General features: G+C 28.6%; 2 protein-coding genes and 1 long non-coding RNA gene across 7 annotated transcripts in view; 2 read left to right on the top strand and 1 right to left on the bottom strand.

The window, feature by feature from the left end:
• Positions 1 to 17,814, bottom strand: part of LOC112639647 — a 39,387-nt gene that overhangs the window by 7,735 nt on the left and 13,838 nt on the right. For both annotated transcript variants that reach the window (XR_003123605.1, XR_003123606.1), the window contains one exon: positions 11,349 to 11,525. This is a non-coding gene — a long non-coding RNA (uncharacterized LOC112639647). The remainder of the gene's footprint in view (positions 1 to 11,348; positions 11,526 to 17,814) is intronic.
• Positions 1,439 to 4,782, top strand: LOC105258210 (venom acid phosphatase Acph-1). Of its 2 annotated transcripts, XM_011269346.3 has the most exons (7): positions 1,523 to 1,604; positions 1,692 to 1,819; positions 1,898 to 2,008; positions 2,328 to 2,593; positions 3,040 to 3,326; positions 3,905 to 4,110; positions 4,216 to 4,780. In XM_011269346.3, exons 2-7 carry the CDS (start codon positions 1,700 to 1,702, stop codon positions 4,378 to 4,380), a joined length of 1,155 nt encoding a protein of 384 aa, XP_011267648.2. In that variant the 5' UTR covers positions 1,523 to 1,604; positions 1,692 to 1,699; the 3' UTR covers positions 4,381 to 4,780. The 2 variants fall into 2 exon arrangements, with proteins under 2 accessions (XP_025270139.1, XP_011267648.2); XM_025414354.1 differs by lacking the exon at positions 1,692 to 1,819 and having other exon boundaries at positions 1,439 to 1,604; positions 4,216 to 4,782.
• LOC105258211 (ras GTPase-activating protein 3) lies at positions 10,543 to 17,665 on the top strand. 3 transcript variants are annotated; one of them, XM_020029669.2, is made up of 15 exons: positions 10,543 to 10,789; positions 12,003 to 12,123; positions 12,213 to 12,482; positions 12,577 to 12,733; positions 12,828 to 13,006; positions 13,093 to 13,428; positions 13,553 to 13,754; positions 13,831 to 14,049; positions 14,149 to 14,273; positions 14,486 to 14,620; positions 14,802 to 14,843; positions 15,370 to 15,476; positions 15,561 to 15,804; positions 15,917 to 16,258; positions 16,391 to 17,665. In XM_020029669.2, the coding sequence occupies exons 1-15, from the start codon at positions 10,735 to 10,737 to the stop codon at positions 16,929 to 16,931; spliced, it is 3,075 nt and encodes a 1,024-aa protein (XP_019885228.1). In that variant the 5' UTR covers positions 10,543 to 10,734; the 3' UTR covers positions 16,932 to 17,665. The 3 variants fall into 3 exon arrangements, with proteins under 3 accessions (XP_019885228.1, XP_011267649.1, XP_019885229.1); XM_020029670.2 differs by lacking the exon at positions 10,543 to 10,789 and adding an exon at positions 11,704 to 11,721; XM_011269347.3 differs by lacking the exon at positions 14,802 to 14,843.

Genomic DNA, 17,814 nt, shown 5'->3' with positions numbered 1-17,814 from the left:
CCAGCACCCACCGGCTTGTTTTACAAAAACATCACCAGTACGAATTCTGTGATTTAAGGGTAACAATCTCAACATCCATCGGCTTGTGTTATAAAAATATCACTGATGCGAATTCTGCGATCTAAAGATGACAGTCCCAGCATCCATCGGTTTGTTTTATAAAACAATAATTAATAATAAATAAACAATAATTTAATAAAATATTACTGCGTTTAAAAAATATAAAAATATTTAAAAAATATTTATAAAAAACGTTATCAGTACTAATTTTGCCATCCAAAGACAGTTCCAGCATCCACCGGCTTGTTTGTATCAAATACATTTATTTAGATAATAATATTTAAGGAAGTTTATTAGATATACATCAGTAAAACATATGATATTAGTGAGTATCTTTTAGCATACAAAAATAGATTAACATGTATTATCCAATCTAAAAGCATTTGTGTTTGAATTCTACATAATTTTCTACAATATATTCATTGTTGCTTAAACCTTATGATATTTACTTTATTCATATAATTGACATGATTAATATAATTGAAACTGATATGATACTGATTGATATGATTCATATAATTGAAACTGATTAATAAAATTTTATTATTCATATATACAAGTTTATAATAATATTCAGGGTTGGGAACGCGTTACGTTGTAACGAAAAAAGTAACTCTTCGTTACATTTTTCGGTAACGAGTAACGAATTTAACAGTTACTTTTATTGCTACTTTTTGCAAATTTACTCGGTGTAATTTTCATTCAAAGAAGAGTGTGGAATGCAGAATCACATGTACGTAAACGCGTCATTGGACACATGTGAAAAAAAAATTTCAGTGAAAATGTTCGGTGGATCTGTATTAACGCCACAAAGAAGGCAGCTAAATGATGACACAACAGCAAATTCTTTTAAAAATTAATAAAGAATTTCGATAAAATTTAGTAATGTTTTCATTTATTTTAAAATAAACCCTGTAATATTTAATAAACTTATATTTAAAAAAATAACGAAAATTATAACGACGCGTTATTTTTAAGTAACGGTAACAGTAACGAGTTACTTTTGAAAATTGGTAACGAGTAACGGTAACGAGTTATTTTTTAGAAAAAAGAACGGTAACGAGTTACTTTTAAAAAGTAACTTTCCCAACCCTGCTCTCATCTATGCTTTGCATGAAAAACGCGACAGCTGATAATGGATTGTTAAACATTTATTTAATGATATCATTTCAAACAGATGTAAGACTCAATTTAGATAAAGTCAAAAGTAATCGGCATTATTACTACAATAAAATACATCAAGAACATAAGATGTGCATATTTCAAATAGATGTAAACGCCAGTTTAAATAAGCGATCAGCATTGTCACTTTGACAAAATACATCAAAAGCGATTAGCATTGTCATTTTGACAAAATACATTAAAAGTGATTAGTATTGTCACATTTTGACGAGATATATAATAGACACCAGACGTGCGTATTTAAACAGATGTTAGCTTATATAAAGTCAAGAATGATCAGTTTATTATATATAAGGTCAAAAGCGATCAACATTTTCACTTTGATAATATACATCAAGAATATTAGACGTGTCTTCCTTAATGTAAGTAATTTCACGTTAATGACATTTTTATTGTGTAGATTCATTATTATAAAATATATTTAAATTTTATAATTATTATATATTTAGTTTGAAAGATGAAGAAATTTCTACGTGATCTAGGAATTGCGCTAATTCTTTGTTTTGGTTTACATACAATATTAGGAACATGTGATTTAGAACAATCACAAGGCACGAAATTACGATTAGTGAGCGTGGTACGATATGAAAATTAATGTTCTGCAAAAAAAATTCTCCTAAAATATTCGAAACTAAGGTAATGTTAAAATTTTCAGATATTCAGACATGGCGATCGTACGGCAGATGTTCAAAAAAATGAATCTTATCCAAATGATCCATATAAAGATTATGGCTATTATCCATATGGTAATGGTCAATTAACTAATGTAAGATATCTTATTTATACATTATATAACATATTGCATTACATTTTTAATCTTTTCACTATTAATATAAATATATTACATATTTATAATTTTCAAAAAAATATAAATTACCATTAAAACGGTTTTGCTCAAGATTTGTCAACATACATCAAGATAAATGTGGTTAAATAAATACATCTGTAACAGAAGATCGACCTTATTCTTATGTTTTTGTTTTCGCATGAAAAATATTGCTTTATTTTCAAATTTTCGTTTCTTTGAAAGAAAACATTACATTTTATTTCTCTTATTATTTATATTTATTAATAATGTTATTAAGGTCGGCAAGAAGAGAGTGCATCAATTAGGATTGATGTTAAAAAATAGATACAACAGTTTTCTCGGAAATATGTACTATCAGCCATATATCTATGCACGGAGCACAATGTTCCCTAGGACCAAAATGAGTTTACTATTAGTTTTTGCAGCACTTTATCCACCTACTGACATGCAAAAGTGGAATCCACTGCTTCTTTGGCAACCAGTGGATTTTACGTACATTAATATAACTCATGATCAGCTGTTGTTTCCAATTCAGTGCCCTGTGTAAATAATTTTTTTTTCTTCACTATATATAATAACAATAAGTCGTACATCTCAAATAACAGAGTTTAATTATATTAACAGAATTAAGAATAAATTATAACAAATTAATAAAAAAAGATATGTAAGCCAAACGATATATATAATAGATAAAATCTAGACATTCATAATAAATCTCTTCTCTTATCGAAACATTTTGAACATTTATATTTTAGCATAATTATATATACGTAATAAGTATTATATTATATATAGATTATTTAATTCAATTATGATATTTAAGACTTTTTAGCGTTATGTTTTAGAAAAATGCTGCATTTGCAAAGATTATGTTATATAAATTTTATCATAAATAATATTTTATCATTAAATAATATATAATTATTTAATTATATTTCTTCTTGAAATTACTTCTTTACTCTATTTCAAATATGCACATTTCTTTTTAGATATATCCGACTCTATAACGACATGGTAGAAAATAATATAACAGTAAAAGAAAAAATAGCAAAGTTTGCTGGTATAATGAAAGAACTATCGATCTACACAGGAAAAAATATGACGACAATGTTTCATCTCAATCTTTTATATCAGACTTTACTTGCAGAAGAATCTTTTGGACTACATTTACCAAAGTGGACACAAGACTTATTTCCAAATGGCGCACTTTTGGATGCTGCGATTTTACAATTTAATCTATTTAGTTACGGCACATTATTAAATAAACTTAATGGAGGTATATTTGAATCAAAAACATATTTTACTTAAATTAAATAATATATAAATTATCTATGAAAGAGTATTAAAGATTAATCTTCGATGAAATATTTTGATATTATATATTTTTATTACATAAATTCGGCCATAAATTTATTTATTCTATTTCCTCTCACATTTTTCTGGAATATAACAATAAAAATGATAAAAATATAATCGCTTTTAACGTCATACATTTTTTAAAATGTTATTTTTGTTGCAATATATTTTAAATATGCGAAATATATAGTACCTTTGTTATAAATAATAGCATTTTGAAACGGTAGCATTTGTTACGGTAGCGTTTTAGATCTCTAGAATACAAATAATTATCAAATAACTTTTGAATTTCTGAAAAAAACATGGAATTTATTATTTTATAAATTTTTATTATTATTATTTTATTACTATATAAAAGAACAGTACATATCTTTTGATCATGTGTAATCTAATATAAAACATTCATGTACATTGCTAAATATCATACCTGTATGTGTGTGTCTATATATTTTTATATCTTTTAAAATTTATATAAAATATTTATGCAATTTTTTACAGGTATATTATTACGCAGAATAATTAACGATATGAATGAAGTGATCAATGGAACTTTAAAAGATCGAAAGCTCAATCTTTTTTCTGGACACGATATAAATGTGGCCGCAATATCGCACGCTTTAAATATATTCTGTGAACATGTTCCACAATACACGAGCAGTATTATCATAGAATTGCATGAAAAAAATAGCAAGTTTTTTGTTAAAGTAAGCGTCTAATTTCTCGTCTGTGCCTACCAGTAACGTTGGATAACACGCATAATATTTATCAATAATACCTAACAATTAACAAATGAAATTTATTTCTTGTAGGTGGTACATTATTTAGGCATTCCACCAATAATAATAGAAAAACGCATTCCCGGCTGTGAAATATTATGCCCATACGATAAATTCATTCAATTAACATTGACATCAACTGCGACGAACGAAGAATTGGAGTGTCCAGAACTAATGGCCGTCAATTTTGATTTTTAATTGTTTTTATTAATTTTTTTTACGATATAATAATTCGTATCACGAATGTTATTCGCGGCGTTATTTGTGACAATCCCAGCACCCACTGACTTATTTTATAAAAACATCGCCGGTGCGGACTCTACCACCCAAGGATGACAGTCTCAGCACTTACCGGCTTATTTTATAAAAACATAGTTGATGCGGACTCTGTCACCCAAGGATGACAATCCCATCGGCTTGTTTTATAAAACAATAATTAATAAGAAAATATTACTGTGTTTAAAAAAACATAAAAATATTTATAAAAAATCAGAGTCCGGTGCAGACTCTATGATCCAAGGAAGACAGTCCCAGCACCGGCTTGTTTATACCAAATACATTTATCAGATAATAATTTTTGGGTTTATTAGATACATAATTTATTAGTTTCTTCGATACAGATAATGTAAGTAAAATATATGAGATTATTGAGTATATATTTATATATATTTGAATTCTTTTTCTCTATATCTTTATTAATTACTATTTTTAATTATTTGTTGCATATCAATTTTCAATTTTATTATATACGTATATATAATTAATATTATCAATAATCTAATTTTATGTCAACAAAGCATACTCAATTTAAGTATTTGATATCTATGTCTTTGTAAGCTAATATAAAGTTTTATTTGTCTATTGTATTGTTAAAATGCGTTTGCGTTTTTTAAGTGCACTTTTAAACTCTATTCTAAATTATTGATCTGGACATTTATCGTGTTTAATTAATTTAAAAAATAACATATTTTACAAAATATATGGTATAATGATAATATAAAAAATATGTATGAAACTATGTAGTATATATAATGATAATATATAAGAAATATATAGCATTATATATATAGAAATATATAATAATAATATGAAGGACGACAAATTTTATAATATTTGTACGTTGTTAAGTGTTCCATTTTATAAATTTTACAAATATCAGTGATTTTCACTGCAAAATAAGTGAAAAATATGAATAAAGAAAATGAAATAAAAAATATTACACACTCAAAGCTAGAATCCAATCTTACTTAAAGTAAATTTTGCATAATGTGTTCAATTAATATTTATGTGTTCAATTAATATTTAAAAAAAAATATTATTGTGGGCAATTGGATTTTTTTATTAACTTTTTTATCGAAAATTATTATAATTTCTAAAAAATAAAAATTTTTATAGATATAAACATTTATAAATAAAAATATTTTTACATAAATAATCTAAATAATTATAAATATTTCAAATAATATTTCGTATATATTTTTAGAAAAATAGTAACAAATACTTTAAATATGTTAATTGTTTTTTTAAAAATAATATCTATAAAATATTGTATAATAATATTTAAAAAAATCAATATCAAGGAAATAAGCATGTAATTAATTTTAAAAGCAACAAATAAATTACGAAAATTATGAATTTTTAGATTTGAAAGACAAAAAATAGTATACATATATACATACATCCATCATACGTACATACATACATATATATATATATATATATATATATATTTATATATATATACACATATATATATATATATATTTTTTTTTGTCATGTTATATTTCGTGTTATATATTTCCTTTAGCTTAATGATGGATTTTTCAAAATGAGTACTCATAATATTGGCTATCTTTTACAGTAACTTCGTCAGTGGTGCTACTTACGCTGAATGGCACGAAACGATGCACGTGCTACGTACGTACATTACGGATCGGGGACGCATGCGCGGCGAACGTAAATCCGCGTACGCGACTGTCACTACCGCACGACTTCATTCATATTTTTTCCCTGTAACCGCTCCACCCGTTCCCATTCATGTGCTCGCTCGATCGAACCGGCCTACGGTAGTGATACACATATACAGCATGAAGGTTGAACAATTTTTAACAGTTTTCAATTAATAATTCTCATTCGGTGTGTTTTTGCGTCACATTTATGCGCGATTTCGCATAATTTTTTCTCTCCATCTTTTTACTGCCTCGTACACTTTACAAACCGCTATCATCTTTATCTTTAATATATTTTTATTTTCTAATTTTCTTTTCTCTTTCCCTCCCCCTCCTCTCTTCCTCTTTAATAAATACTTAATCTCTTTAATTAATTTTAGAAATCGTAATGACAAGAACTTGATGTGAAATAACTAGATATATAGGTAATTATATATTTCTTTATAATTGCATCTTGGAAAACTTTCTCGTATGTAATAACGCACATCATACATACATACATTCATATACATGTGTGTGTGTATATAAAATTACTCATCATAGCGACACCTAGCTAACAATTTATATGCAATTTCGCATTAAAAAGATATTATCATTGAAAAACACATGATACGAAAATAGTGTTTAAGAATTTATCTAAGATGAATTTATCTAAGATGAATTTATCTAAAAATTTCCAGCGAAGGAAACATTTACGAAATACTGAATATTTGCATTTAATGTGCAATAACATGCTTAAGTTGTAACAAATTTTTTTCTTGGCATTGGCAAAAATATCACGAGTTTCCTATTTTTTTTTTATAGTGAAATTATTTTTTTTATAATAAAACAATGTTAAATTATGTAATTTGTTATGAAGGTTTATTTATATAGCATGCATTGTGACAATAATACATGGGAAGCTTGTAAATTTTCTTTTGCCTTTTCATAAATTGAAATAAACACAGTAAAATTTGTAAAAAGAAACAATATTATATACTTAAAAATTTTCTTGCTTGAATTGTAGAGAAAATATGAGAGAAGAATGAGAGTGTTTTAATAAGATTTTTAATCAAGACTACCATATAATTTTTTTATCTCTCTTCCTTAAAAGACGTGGTTTTCATTACAATTCTTCACTTAATTACACGCAGCGTCCGTTGTCGTTGCGAAAAGATCATTCTTATGCTAACGTATATATACGTGGGAAATTCTGTGAAAGAACGAAGCTAGTATACCTAGGTAGTTTTGAGATAATATATTTTTATGTGATTATTTCATAATTAACGGTAAATCACAATTATCTCGAATAAGCGAAGATAATAATATATTTATATATATATTATATATTTTACATATTATATAGATTTTACATATTATTAATATATTAATATATTTTAGATTATGATGTATCATTATTTTTGCGAACATTTACTGATTAAAAATTAACATTGCTTTTAATGCGCTCGATTTTGATTGTGAAAAGTAATGTATGCTTGTGCCGAAGCAACAAAGGAAAAAGATATAAAACAAAATTCTGGCAAGCTTACAAATAACATGTAAGATCCTCTCTTTTTTCCGAGAAATATTCAAAATACTCTTATTTTTTCTTTGTACAGACAGTGAGAAGGAAGAGAGATAAAAAAATTATATGGTAGTCTTGATTAAAAATCTTATTAAAACACTCTCATTCTTCTCTCATATTTTCTCTACAATTCAAGCAAGAAAATTTTTAAGTATATAATATTGTTTCTTTTTACAAATTTTACTGTGTTTATTTCAATTTATGAAATTTTGTTCAACAGAGTCTACAACTTTATTACATTAATAAGATTTCGCGTGGCATTTTATTGTGTTATTTTAATAACAAGCAAAAAAAGAGAAATGGGTAGGCAGAGAAAGTGTGATAGAGTAAGAAGAGACAGAATGCATGGAGAAAAAAAGAGAGAGAGAGAGAGAGAGGGAGGGAGGAGGGAGAGAGAAGACGATGTAATTCGCATAAAGAGCAAAGACAGACGAAGAGGGAGAGGAAGCGGGCCATTGCGCCATCAGGAAGTGGCTCACCACTTACACACATGTACAGTTAACCAACCGACCTGCGCGCGCCTACACTCTGTCATCGTATCGTTCGTATATATACAGCAGCCGTAGTATACAGACTTGACACTAAAGACAAGGAAAAAAATATAATAAGCACTGATCACGAAAGAGAGAGAAATAGAACGGGAATAACGCGAGCGGTGGTGATTTAACTCTGTGATTATATATGTGTGTGCATGCGATACATATCGTGAGCAAAAGAATAGAAAGAGAGAGAGAGAATGTTACGCGCGCTTTATATATTAGACACCCGATATATGTCAACCCCGTAGCGACCGATTGTGATACCACAGATACATAAATGTTACCAATGATGAATGAATCATCGCACGAGGAAACAAATGGACGCGTTAAATTGTCCAGAAAATCCATATTCCTCAATCATATATGTACATATACTGAAGATGCAATATGGAAAAATAAGGAATTAAAAATATAATAGTCTATTTATCAATTATTTTTGCTATACGTAGAATAGCGAGTACTATTGTCAATTTATTACAAAAATTTGAATTCTCTTAATAGTTTTAATTCATACATATAAATCCGTTGTGATTTAAGTGAAGCAAAAGTTACGCAATTTTAATCTTACATATAAAAAATAATATTCGGAGGAAAAAAGAAAAACCTATTGTTTATTCATTTAAAATGATTAGCTTAAAAAGTTATTAATATTTAATCATACAAAAATACAATTTGCATGATTTTGTATAGAAAGATTAATAAAAATAATAAACTTAATATTTTGAATCAAATTAAGATAACAGTTTTTTTAGTCCTATTTTACTTTTATTTTATTAATTAAAATGAGGGATATTATCAAAACTTAATGTTAATTGCCTTTATTATCTACACTCATTATGCAACATATAATATAATCAGGTTCACATCAGGTTATAGAATTAAATACCACAATATTTATCGTTTAATTAAATTAAGTTGTAACAAAATATGTATTAAATATGTTTAGAAAATGTTTCACTTTCCCTCTTTAAATATATTCTACGTAGGATATATATATACATAATTCATAGGATATGAATTATGTATATATATATATCCTACGTAGAATATAGTATGTATATATATATCCTACGTAGAAGATATATATACATAATTCAATCAAGATATTGCTCATTCACTTATCGAGACATAAATGATTGATAAACAAATTCATTGATTAATTCTTCGACGTTAACGTGAATAAAGATAATCTGTCATTACAATACTATTATCAACATCACTTAAATAAAGGAAAAAACGGTCTTTTATTCTAACAATTCTCACATGTGTGCGTCACACTTGTATTTATATAATTCTAAAGATTATCGATTTTACAAAAAATATATATTTGTCGGAATAAGATATATGCAATATTTTCATGATTTTTATAAATACTGAAAAGTGAAATATTAATTCGTTGCTATTTTAGAGATGATAATAATTGTAATAATACGATAATAATATAATCTCAAGAAAAATACAAAGTAATGTCAATTTGACGTCATTGATCAAATTTATGTTTTAGTCAATTTAATAGCAATATGGGACGTCACTTAGATGAATTCTATTCCAATTAATTGTATAGTATTAATTGCATACCCCTAAAAAAAAAACTTTATAAAGATAAAAAAATACGCCAAGTACGTAAAAAAATCAAAAAATTTAAAAGAGTGATAAAAATAAAATATTTAAAAACCGATATAAGATTAATACTATTAGCCAAGTACAATAAATTATGTGATATTAATTCATAATCGATACTAAATGAATTAAAATTACTTTAATTCCTAAAGCATTTTTCATATAATGTATATAATTTAAAAAAGTATATATAAAAATATATAAAAGTATATAAAAATAAAAAGTATATAAAATAAAAAATTTACACAAATTCTAAATCGCATAAATAACCTTCAGGTCGAAGTAAGATATGAAAATTTGGCGTGCCCCGTATTTAAATCATATAGTTTAAAATAGGAAAAGCTAGAAAAGCTAGCTTTTAATGGGTCCAATGTAAAATTTAAAATTACACTACGGACCGCGCACGCGTAATGAATAGAATTCGTTTTTGTTGTACATATATGTAGAATCTTTATATATATATAGGTGCATATATTACGTGTACATACATATATATATATATATATATTTTCTTTTTTATATATATTTTATATTATATTTTATATATATTTTATATATATATATTTTATCTTATATTTTATATATATTTTTATATATATTTATACATATATATATACACACATATATATATATATATATATATATATATATATAAGACGCGTATACATGTATACTTGGTGAAGCGGGCGGAAGTAATGGCATACATCGCGTGATAACGGGTGGGGATGCAAAGAGCGACGAAAAACGTGTGTAAGAGATCGCGGTATGAATGGGCACCGACACGTCACGTCACGGCCCTGCTTAGACCCATTCACAGAATGAACGAACCGTTTGCGTTCCGTTCGTGTAGGTAGTCACTCAGTAGTGTCATGGAGGTAACATGGCCGAGGAGACGCGCCTAGTTCGCGTTGAGGAGAGACTAAAGATCAAAATCGGTAGGAAGCGCGAATGCAACGTGGGACTCGCGAGTGCGATGCGTCCTCGCTGTCCGCGATGGGTGATCGATCGGGAATCTCAATTTTCGGGACGCCGCGAGACCGTTTGTCCGCTCGAGCTACGCTCAGGATGTCACCTAATTTGACTCCCACGATCGTATTCGCCTTTTTTCTTTTTTTTTTCTGGTTACTATGTTTTTCTCGAATCGCCACCGAGAAATGGCGAGTCTTCGCGGCCGATGTCTCGATAACGCGATGGGATTTTGCGCGGTCGGCGAACGTGATCGACGACAACGTCCGATTTTCATGCGAAATTCGCTAGTGATTGACGCATACACTCTCAACTCCCACGCGTGCGTTGTCTCCTACACATGGGCATACACGTGCGTGTGTATGTCGTGCGCCCGCGCACGGGTGTGCATGCGTGCTTGTGAAAATTTGTATTTGTGCGAGAATGTATATAATGAGAAAATCGCCATCACGTAATAATCGCGTATTGAACATTTTCAAAAATTTTGAATTAATTGTATCTTACCTTAATTGGATTAATTGTATCTACCTTAATTGGATCTCTCCTCGATTCCGTTTCTTACCGTTTGTCACCGGTTGTCTCGATGAGATGTAGTGTAATTTTCTCCAAGTTAATTTAATTTTCTCGATGAGTGTAGTGTAATTTTCTCCAAGTTAATTTAATTTTCTCTCTACCTTTTCACAAGTGTAGAAAATGACGATTCTTCTGCAACAAATAATTTTCCTTTTGAGTGTGATGTAAAATTAAGCTCGTAAATAACGTTCAATGATAAAAAAATATTTAAAAGTGTTAAGGGATTTAATCATATAATTTGACAATTTTAAGATAAAGAATTTGGATTTTATCTCTAAACAATTTATCGAGAAGATAAATGATAAAATCGTGGATGAGCACTAGAATGGTAAATTAATAAAATGTACATAAATGAAATGAAGATGCATTGCCTTGTGTATGACAATAGTATAACAAAATATTGGCTTTAAGTCAATGAAGAACAATGCATACTAATTATTATCTATGAATTAATAAAGAGAATAATTCTCTCTGTTCATATATACACATTAAAAATAAATTACAACAATTATTCTCAAATTATTCAAACAATTGTTTAAAATAATAACATGAATGCCTAACTTCTCAAGAAATGTTCGTTAATTACATCATGTATTATTTTTTATATAGGAGAAGTAAAAAATCTTCAAAGTCGGAGCCATGGATCTCCAAGTACGAGGGATGTTTATTGCGTGCTGTCACTGGATCAGGAGGAAATATTCAGGACAACAACTATGGAAAGAACACTCAAGTAAATATTGATTTTTCTATTTTATCTTAGAGCATAATTAATTGATTTAAATTATTTACGAGTAATTATTTCATTTTTTATGTAAACAGCCCATTTTTCGGAGAAGAATTTCAATTTGAAGTGCCTAGAAAATTTCGTTATCTTGGCATTTATGTATATGATCGAGATAGACATTTAAAGCAAGATAAGATTTTAGGAAAGGTAGCAATAAAAAGAGAAGAATTAGCATCATATCATAATAAAGAGCATTGGTTTCCTTTAAAACCAGTTGATGCTGACTCTGAGGTTCAAGGCAAAGCTCATCTGGAACTTGCTTTGCAACCTCAGGTTGAGCATGCTCAGCCTAAACTTACAGTAAGGTAAGAAAGGTGATAAATTATTGTGTTGATAATCTATATATAATATATGAATATAAAACATGTTTGATAATATATTATACTTTATATATTACAGGGTAATAGAATGTAGTGAATTAACTATTAAAAATAGTAGCTGTGATCCCTTTGCAACTGTTACAGTCATCTATAGTAATGGTAAACAAATATCAAAACGCACAAAAGTTAGAAAAAAAACATCATCTCCATATTTTAATGAAACATTCATATTTGAGGTAAGAAAGTACATTACTCATTATTACTTTGAAAGAGAGAGAGAGAGAGAGAGAGAGACAACATGCACAAAATTGGCTTCTTTTTGTATTATAGCCAGAATTAATAGAGACCAAGGACAAAGATATTTCTCATTACTCTATGGAAGGAGCTGAAGTTGGAGAAGTAGTTGTTGGTTTGTGGCATGCATCTCCTGGTATGGGTGAACAATCGGTATTTCTCGGCGAAATTCGAGTCACACTAAAAGGCTTACCAACTAGTACAACAACTGCATGGTATAACAAGTGTTTTTTTTTTCTTTTTATTAGAATTGTTATGGATTCAGCTTTTGACTGAATTATGTTATTTTATATTTATGCAGGTATTTTTTGCAACCAAGAGCAGCAAAACATCGTCCGTGTAAAATTACAAATAACTCAACATCACCTGGTACATTACCAGGCTTGGGATCATTACGTCTAAAAATTCATTATACAGCTGATCATGTATTTCCATCTAAAATGTATGATAGGCTTAGAAATTTATTATTGCAAAGCGTTAATGTTCAGCCGATAACGTCATCGGCTGTTTATATATTGGGTGAAATTGTAGCTAGTAAAATGGAAGCTGCACAACCATTAGTTAAAGTATTGGTGCATCATGGACAATTAGTGTCTGTAATGCGAGCACTTGCTAGTCATGAGATTTCTAAATTGACGTGAGTAGATTGTACTATTTTTAAATTAGATATTGTATTATCTATTATAGTCATACAAGTAATGACTATAATAAATTAAATTTCTTTTCTTTTTTTTGGAGATTTTTTTCTTTCAATTTTTAAGTGATCCAACGACAATTTTTCGAGGTAATACATTAGTGAGCAAAATGATGGACGAAGGTATGAGATTAGCAGGTCTTCATTACTTGCACAGTACTCTTAGACCTGCAATGGAACAAGTCTTCCTTGAGAAAAAGCAATGTGAAATAGACCCAACTCGAGTAAAGGATAGCAATACTATACAAACTAATTTGACGAATTTGAAGGTATTACTAATCATAAATGTGCATTTATTTCTTTCTTAAAATGATAAGAGATATAATAATAGCCTTCTTTTTTTAGGAATATGTTGAAAGAGTATTTATAGCTATAACAACATCAGGAGTGAGATGTCCACCTTTAATGTGTGAAATGTTCTGGTGTTTAAGAGAACTCGCTGCAACTCACTTTCCAAAAAATAAAGAAGTGAGATACTCAGTAATCAGCGGATTTATCTTTTTACGATTTTTTGCTCCTGCAATATTGGGTCCAAGATTATTTGATATTACTAGTGAACAAATTGTAAGTAATTAAGAAGATATATGTATAAATGTAGTACATTAATATAATTTTCATAGCAGTTTATTTTCTATTAAATTTATATATGTGATGTTATTACAGGATTCACAAACGAATAGGACATTAACATTAATATCTAAGACAATCCAAAGTTTAGGAAATCTGGTGTCTTGCAGAGGTGGCGCAGGCAGTGTTTGTAAAGAAGAATATATGGAATGTGTATATAGGTAAGATTTTATGTAAAGTATTTTTTTTAAATTGTTAAAATCTTGCATATTTGAAGTAATAAGTTTAAAAAAAAAAACAAATTATTTATTAGATTTTATGTAAAGTATTTTTTTTTAAATTGTTAAAATCTTGCATATTTAAAGTAATAAGTTAAAAAAAAAACAAATTATATTTTCTTATATTGCTATGTATATGTAATTTAATTTTGTAGAGAGTTTTATACAGATAGGCATATTCAAGCAGTCAAGCAATTTTTGGAGTTAATATCGACTAGTAGTAATACTAGTAGTTTTACAAAACAGCGTCCGACAATGTTGCAAGAACAACCAGTGGTGTTAAAAGAAGGGTATGTTTATTTTTGAATGAAATACAATATAATTCATTTCTCTTGTTATGAAGTTTATATATGTAATATTAAAACATACAATCACATTAAAATATCAGATTTTCTTTATTTAAAATTGTAATATACTGAAACTCTGCATAAGTTCTTTATAAACTAAATATTTTATATATACTTCTAATAGAGTATATTTTCTCGTTATGCATACTATTGATTGTGATAAGAGGTTGGTATTTTAAGATTAAATTTAAATTTATTGCCAATATACAACTCACATATATACGTAAACAAAATGTCAGCAGATTAGCAACAGATTCGATCAGAATCTCACATCAAAACTATAGCCATTAAGCTTGTGTTCTGACGACAGAGTCTGTAAAATATAATCTGACCATAGATTATGCTAACAGAACCTACTATCAGAGATTGTGTGCGCAAATCCTGCTCGGTTCTACCGGCAATCTAACATCAAAATTGCTTCGCGCAGATCTTGCTCGATTTCTGTTTCCAATCTGTTATAATTTTGTGCCAATTCTGCTCAGTTTCTGCTAGTGTCCTGCTATCAAATTATGTTAGCAGATTTTGTAACATTTCTGCTAACATTCTGTTATCATTATCTAATATAACAGGTTTTGCAATCTGCAGTCTTTCTGCTAACAATAATTTGTAGCAGGCACTTGGCAAAATCTGTTAGAATAGATTTGGCTGATTGGGTATATTTCTATGAGAGCTTTTGCAATTGCTTTTTATAGAATAATGATTAAACGGGCACAAGGTAGAAAACGATTTGGTCGTAAGAATTTTAAGCAGAGATATTTTAGACTTACTACACAAGATTTAACATATTCTAAAACAAAAGGTAAATGTTTTCTTAAAATAAAGTGTATTTATTTCTGTTTCAAGAGACAAAATTAAAAAACTTTATGAAACAAATTTTTCATAGGTAAAGAACCTTTATGTAAGATATCATTAGAAGAAATTTTAGCAGTGGAGAGACTTCATGAAGACTCTTTCAAAATGAAAAATATGTTTCAAATTATTCAGCCACAGAGAGCATTGTACGTACAAGCCGGTAATTGTGTTGAAGAAAAAGAATGGATTGATATTCTTACAAAAATATGTCAAACAAACAGCAACCGTTTAGAAAAGTATCATCCAAGTGCATACATTAATGGCCATTGGCTTTGGTATGTAATTAAAAAAACATTACATCATATATTAAAAGCATATATTAAAAAGAATATCTAAATAAAACTTGTATTAAAGCTCTAATTGTCTCTATGTTTTTACAATCTACAGTTGTCGGGCAGCTGCAGAAGTTGCACCAGGATGTAGTGAAGTATCACCAGGTATAGAAGCTGGACTACGAATGGTTTTAGATCCAGATCGCGATTTGCAAAGGATACATTCGTTAATTTTTACAAATATGTCACGCCTTGAGACCTTAATGAATGCATGTGAATGCCAAGCAGTTTATGGTGCTAGTGATATATGTGTTATACCAGACGGAGGATCGCCTATAGAAGATGTACCTTCTTGTTTCAAGACTTTAAACGCCCTTAGAGAAGTTGCATATGCATTGCAGCGTGAACATAGAGCCTATTTTAGAAGACTGGCACGTGACACCAAATATGGCAGCAAGTATGTAGTACAGTTGATTACTTTAACACACACATACACACACACACACACACACACACACACACATTCTCATAATATTTTTATTGAAACATTCACGAAAAGTAACGATTATAATATATTATATTTCTATAGACAAGCTCCTATTGGTGATGACAACTACCTCCACTTAGCTAGTAGAGCAGGATTTGATAATCAGTTACCGAAGCGGATGTACGAGTTGGACAGTGTAAACCAACGATGCATAGAAACAGAACATTATGACACGACATTCTCTAGGAAAATTGTCGAGAATCAAAGATACGATGATACTTTCAGAAAGTGTTTTGATTCTGGCTCTATTAATCGTAGGTATGAGAATGAAAGCAATTTATTGCGGAGATACGAAAATAGTAGCGATGCTATCAAAAGTATCCAAAATGATCTCAGAAAATTTGATCATAGTTTAAACAATTCATTAAGATCTGATAAATCGGAAAGAAATGGCAATGAAAATATAGAAAATCATAAAAGCACCAATCTATTAACGACAGATAGTATTAATCTATCGGGTACGTTATCGCGGAGGTTGGCTAATTATGATAACACTAGAATATTAGATGAATGTACGAGACGATTAAAACACGATGCCCCTGACATATCTTGCAACTCATTGAATGAGCGTGGCAATCATTAATTTATCTTTATGTACAAATGTAAAAGTTGCGCGTTAGTATAAATTTAAAAAAAATTAAAAATAATAAATAGGGGTGTATGTAATGGAGACTGGCATGAGCCCAGATACATTCGTAGCAATTATTCGTGACAGACACTAACGTATCTGTCTAGGGCATTTACACGGGTTTTTTTAGTCCAATAAATAATCGTAAAAAAACGATATTTATAGGCTAAAAAAAGTGAGGTGCGAATAGCTAAATTGAGAAACAAAGAGAGATTTACATTAGTCATTTCTTTAAAAATATCACGCGCGCGCGCGCGCACACACACACGCAAACACACACACACACACACACCTTGTACATACACAATATAGCTCTTGCCTTTTTGTAAGTATGGGGCTAAATTTTTTTATCTGTACACACATTTCCATTGTATAAATTAATGATTTTGCTGCTGGAGGTCATTTTCTCTTCTTCATATATCAGCTTTTTATTATAAATTGTTTCATTCCTCTTTTAACACTGCTTAAAAATAAGAAAGAGTTCAACAGAATAATTTTTAATGTGCCTTTTGGTTTGTTACCATGTTATGCAAAACGTAATTTTGTCATCACACATACACAGAAATCTCTATTATTTATTATTTATTTATTTTCTCACCTCATTTCAATATATTGAAAATGTGCATAAATATGATACTAACTGTGTTATTAATTGCACAATTTGTAATCTCATTGTTTAAAAGATCGAGTTCTCGTTGATAAACTCAATATTAGATTTATCTAATTTTATATATATATATATATATGTAATATAAAATGATTATATCTCATATATCATAAAAAATAGTATATTTGATAATAATTATCATTATTTTTTATTTATACATAATTTCATCAA

This window comes from Camponotus floridanus, unplaced genomic scaffold (assembly GCF_003227725.1).
Source record: "Camponotus floridanus strain SB8 unplaced genomic scaffold, Cflo_v7.5 scaffold8, whole genome shotgun sequence".
Taxonomy (NCBI): Eukaryota; Metazoa; Arthropoda; class Insecta; order Hymenoptera; family Formicidae; genus Camponotus; species Camponotus floridanus.
This window is presented reverse-complemented; position numbering and strand designations above follow the sequence as displayed.

Bases quoted from the DNA above. Each gene is read 5' to 3' on its own strand.
- LOC105258210 (XM_011269346.3), top strand. From the start codon at position 1,700: ATGAAGAAATTTCTACGTGATCTAGGAATTGCGCTAATTCTTTGTTTT. The intron at 1,820-1,897 runs GTACGATATGAA...TAAAATTTTCAG, and splicing joins AATTACGATTAGTGAGCGTG to ATATTCAGACATGGCGATCG. The intron at 2,594-3,039 runs GTAAATAATTTT...ATTTCTTTTTAG, and splicing joins TTTCCAATTCAGTGCCCTGT to ATATATCCGACTCTATAACG.
- LOC105258211 (XM_020029669.2), top strand. From the start codon at position 10,735: ATGGCCGAGGAGACGCGCCTAGTTCGCGTTGAGGAGAGACTAAAGATC. The intron at 13,429-13,552 runs GTGAGTAGATTG...TCAATTTTTAAG, and splicing joins CATGAGATTTCTAAATTGAC to TGATCCAACGACAATTTTTC. The intron at 15,477-15,560 runs GTAAATGTTTTC...AATTTTTCATAG, and splicing joins AACATATTCTAAAACAAAAG to GTAAAGAACCTTTATGTAAG.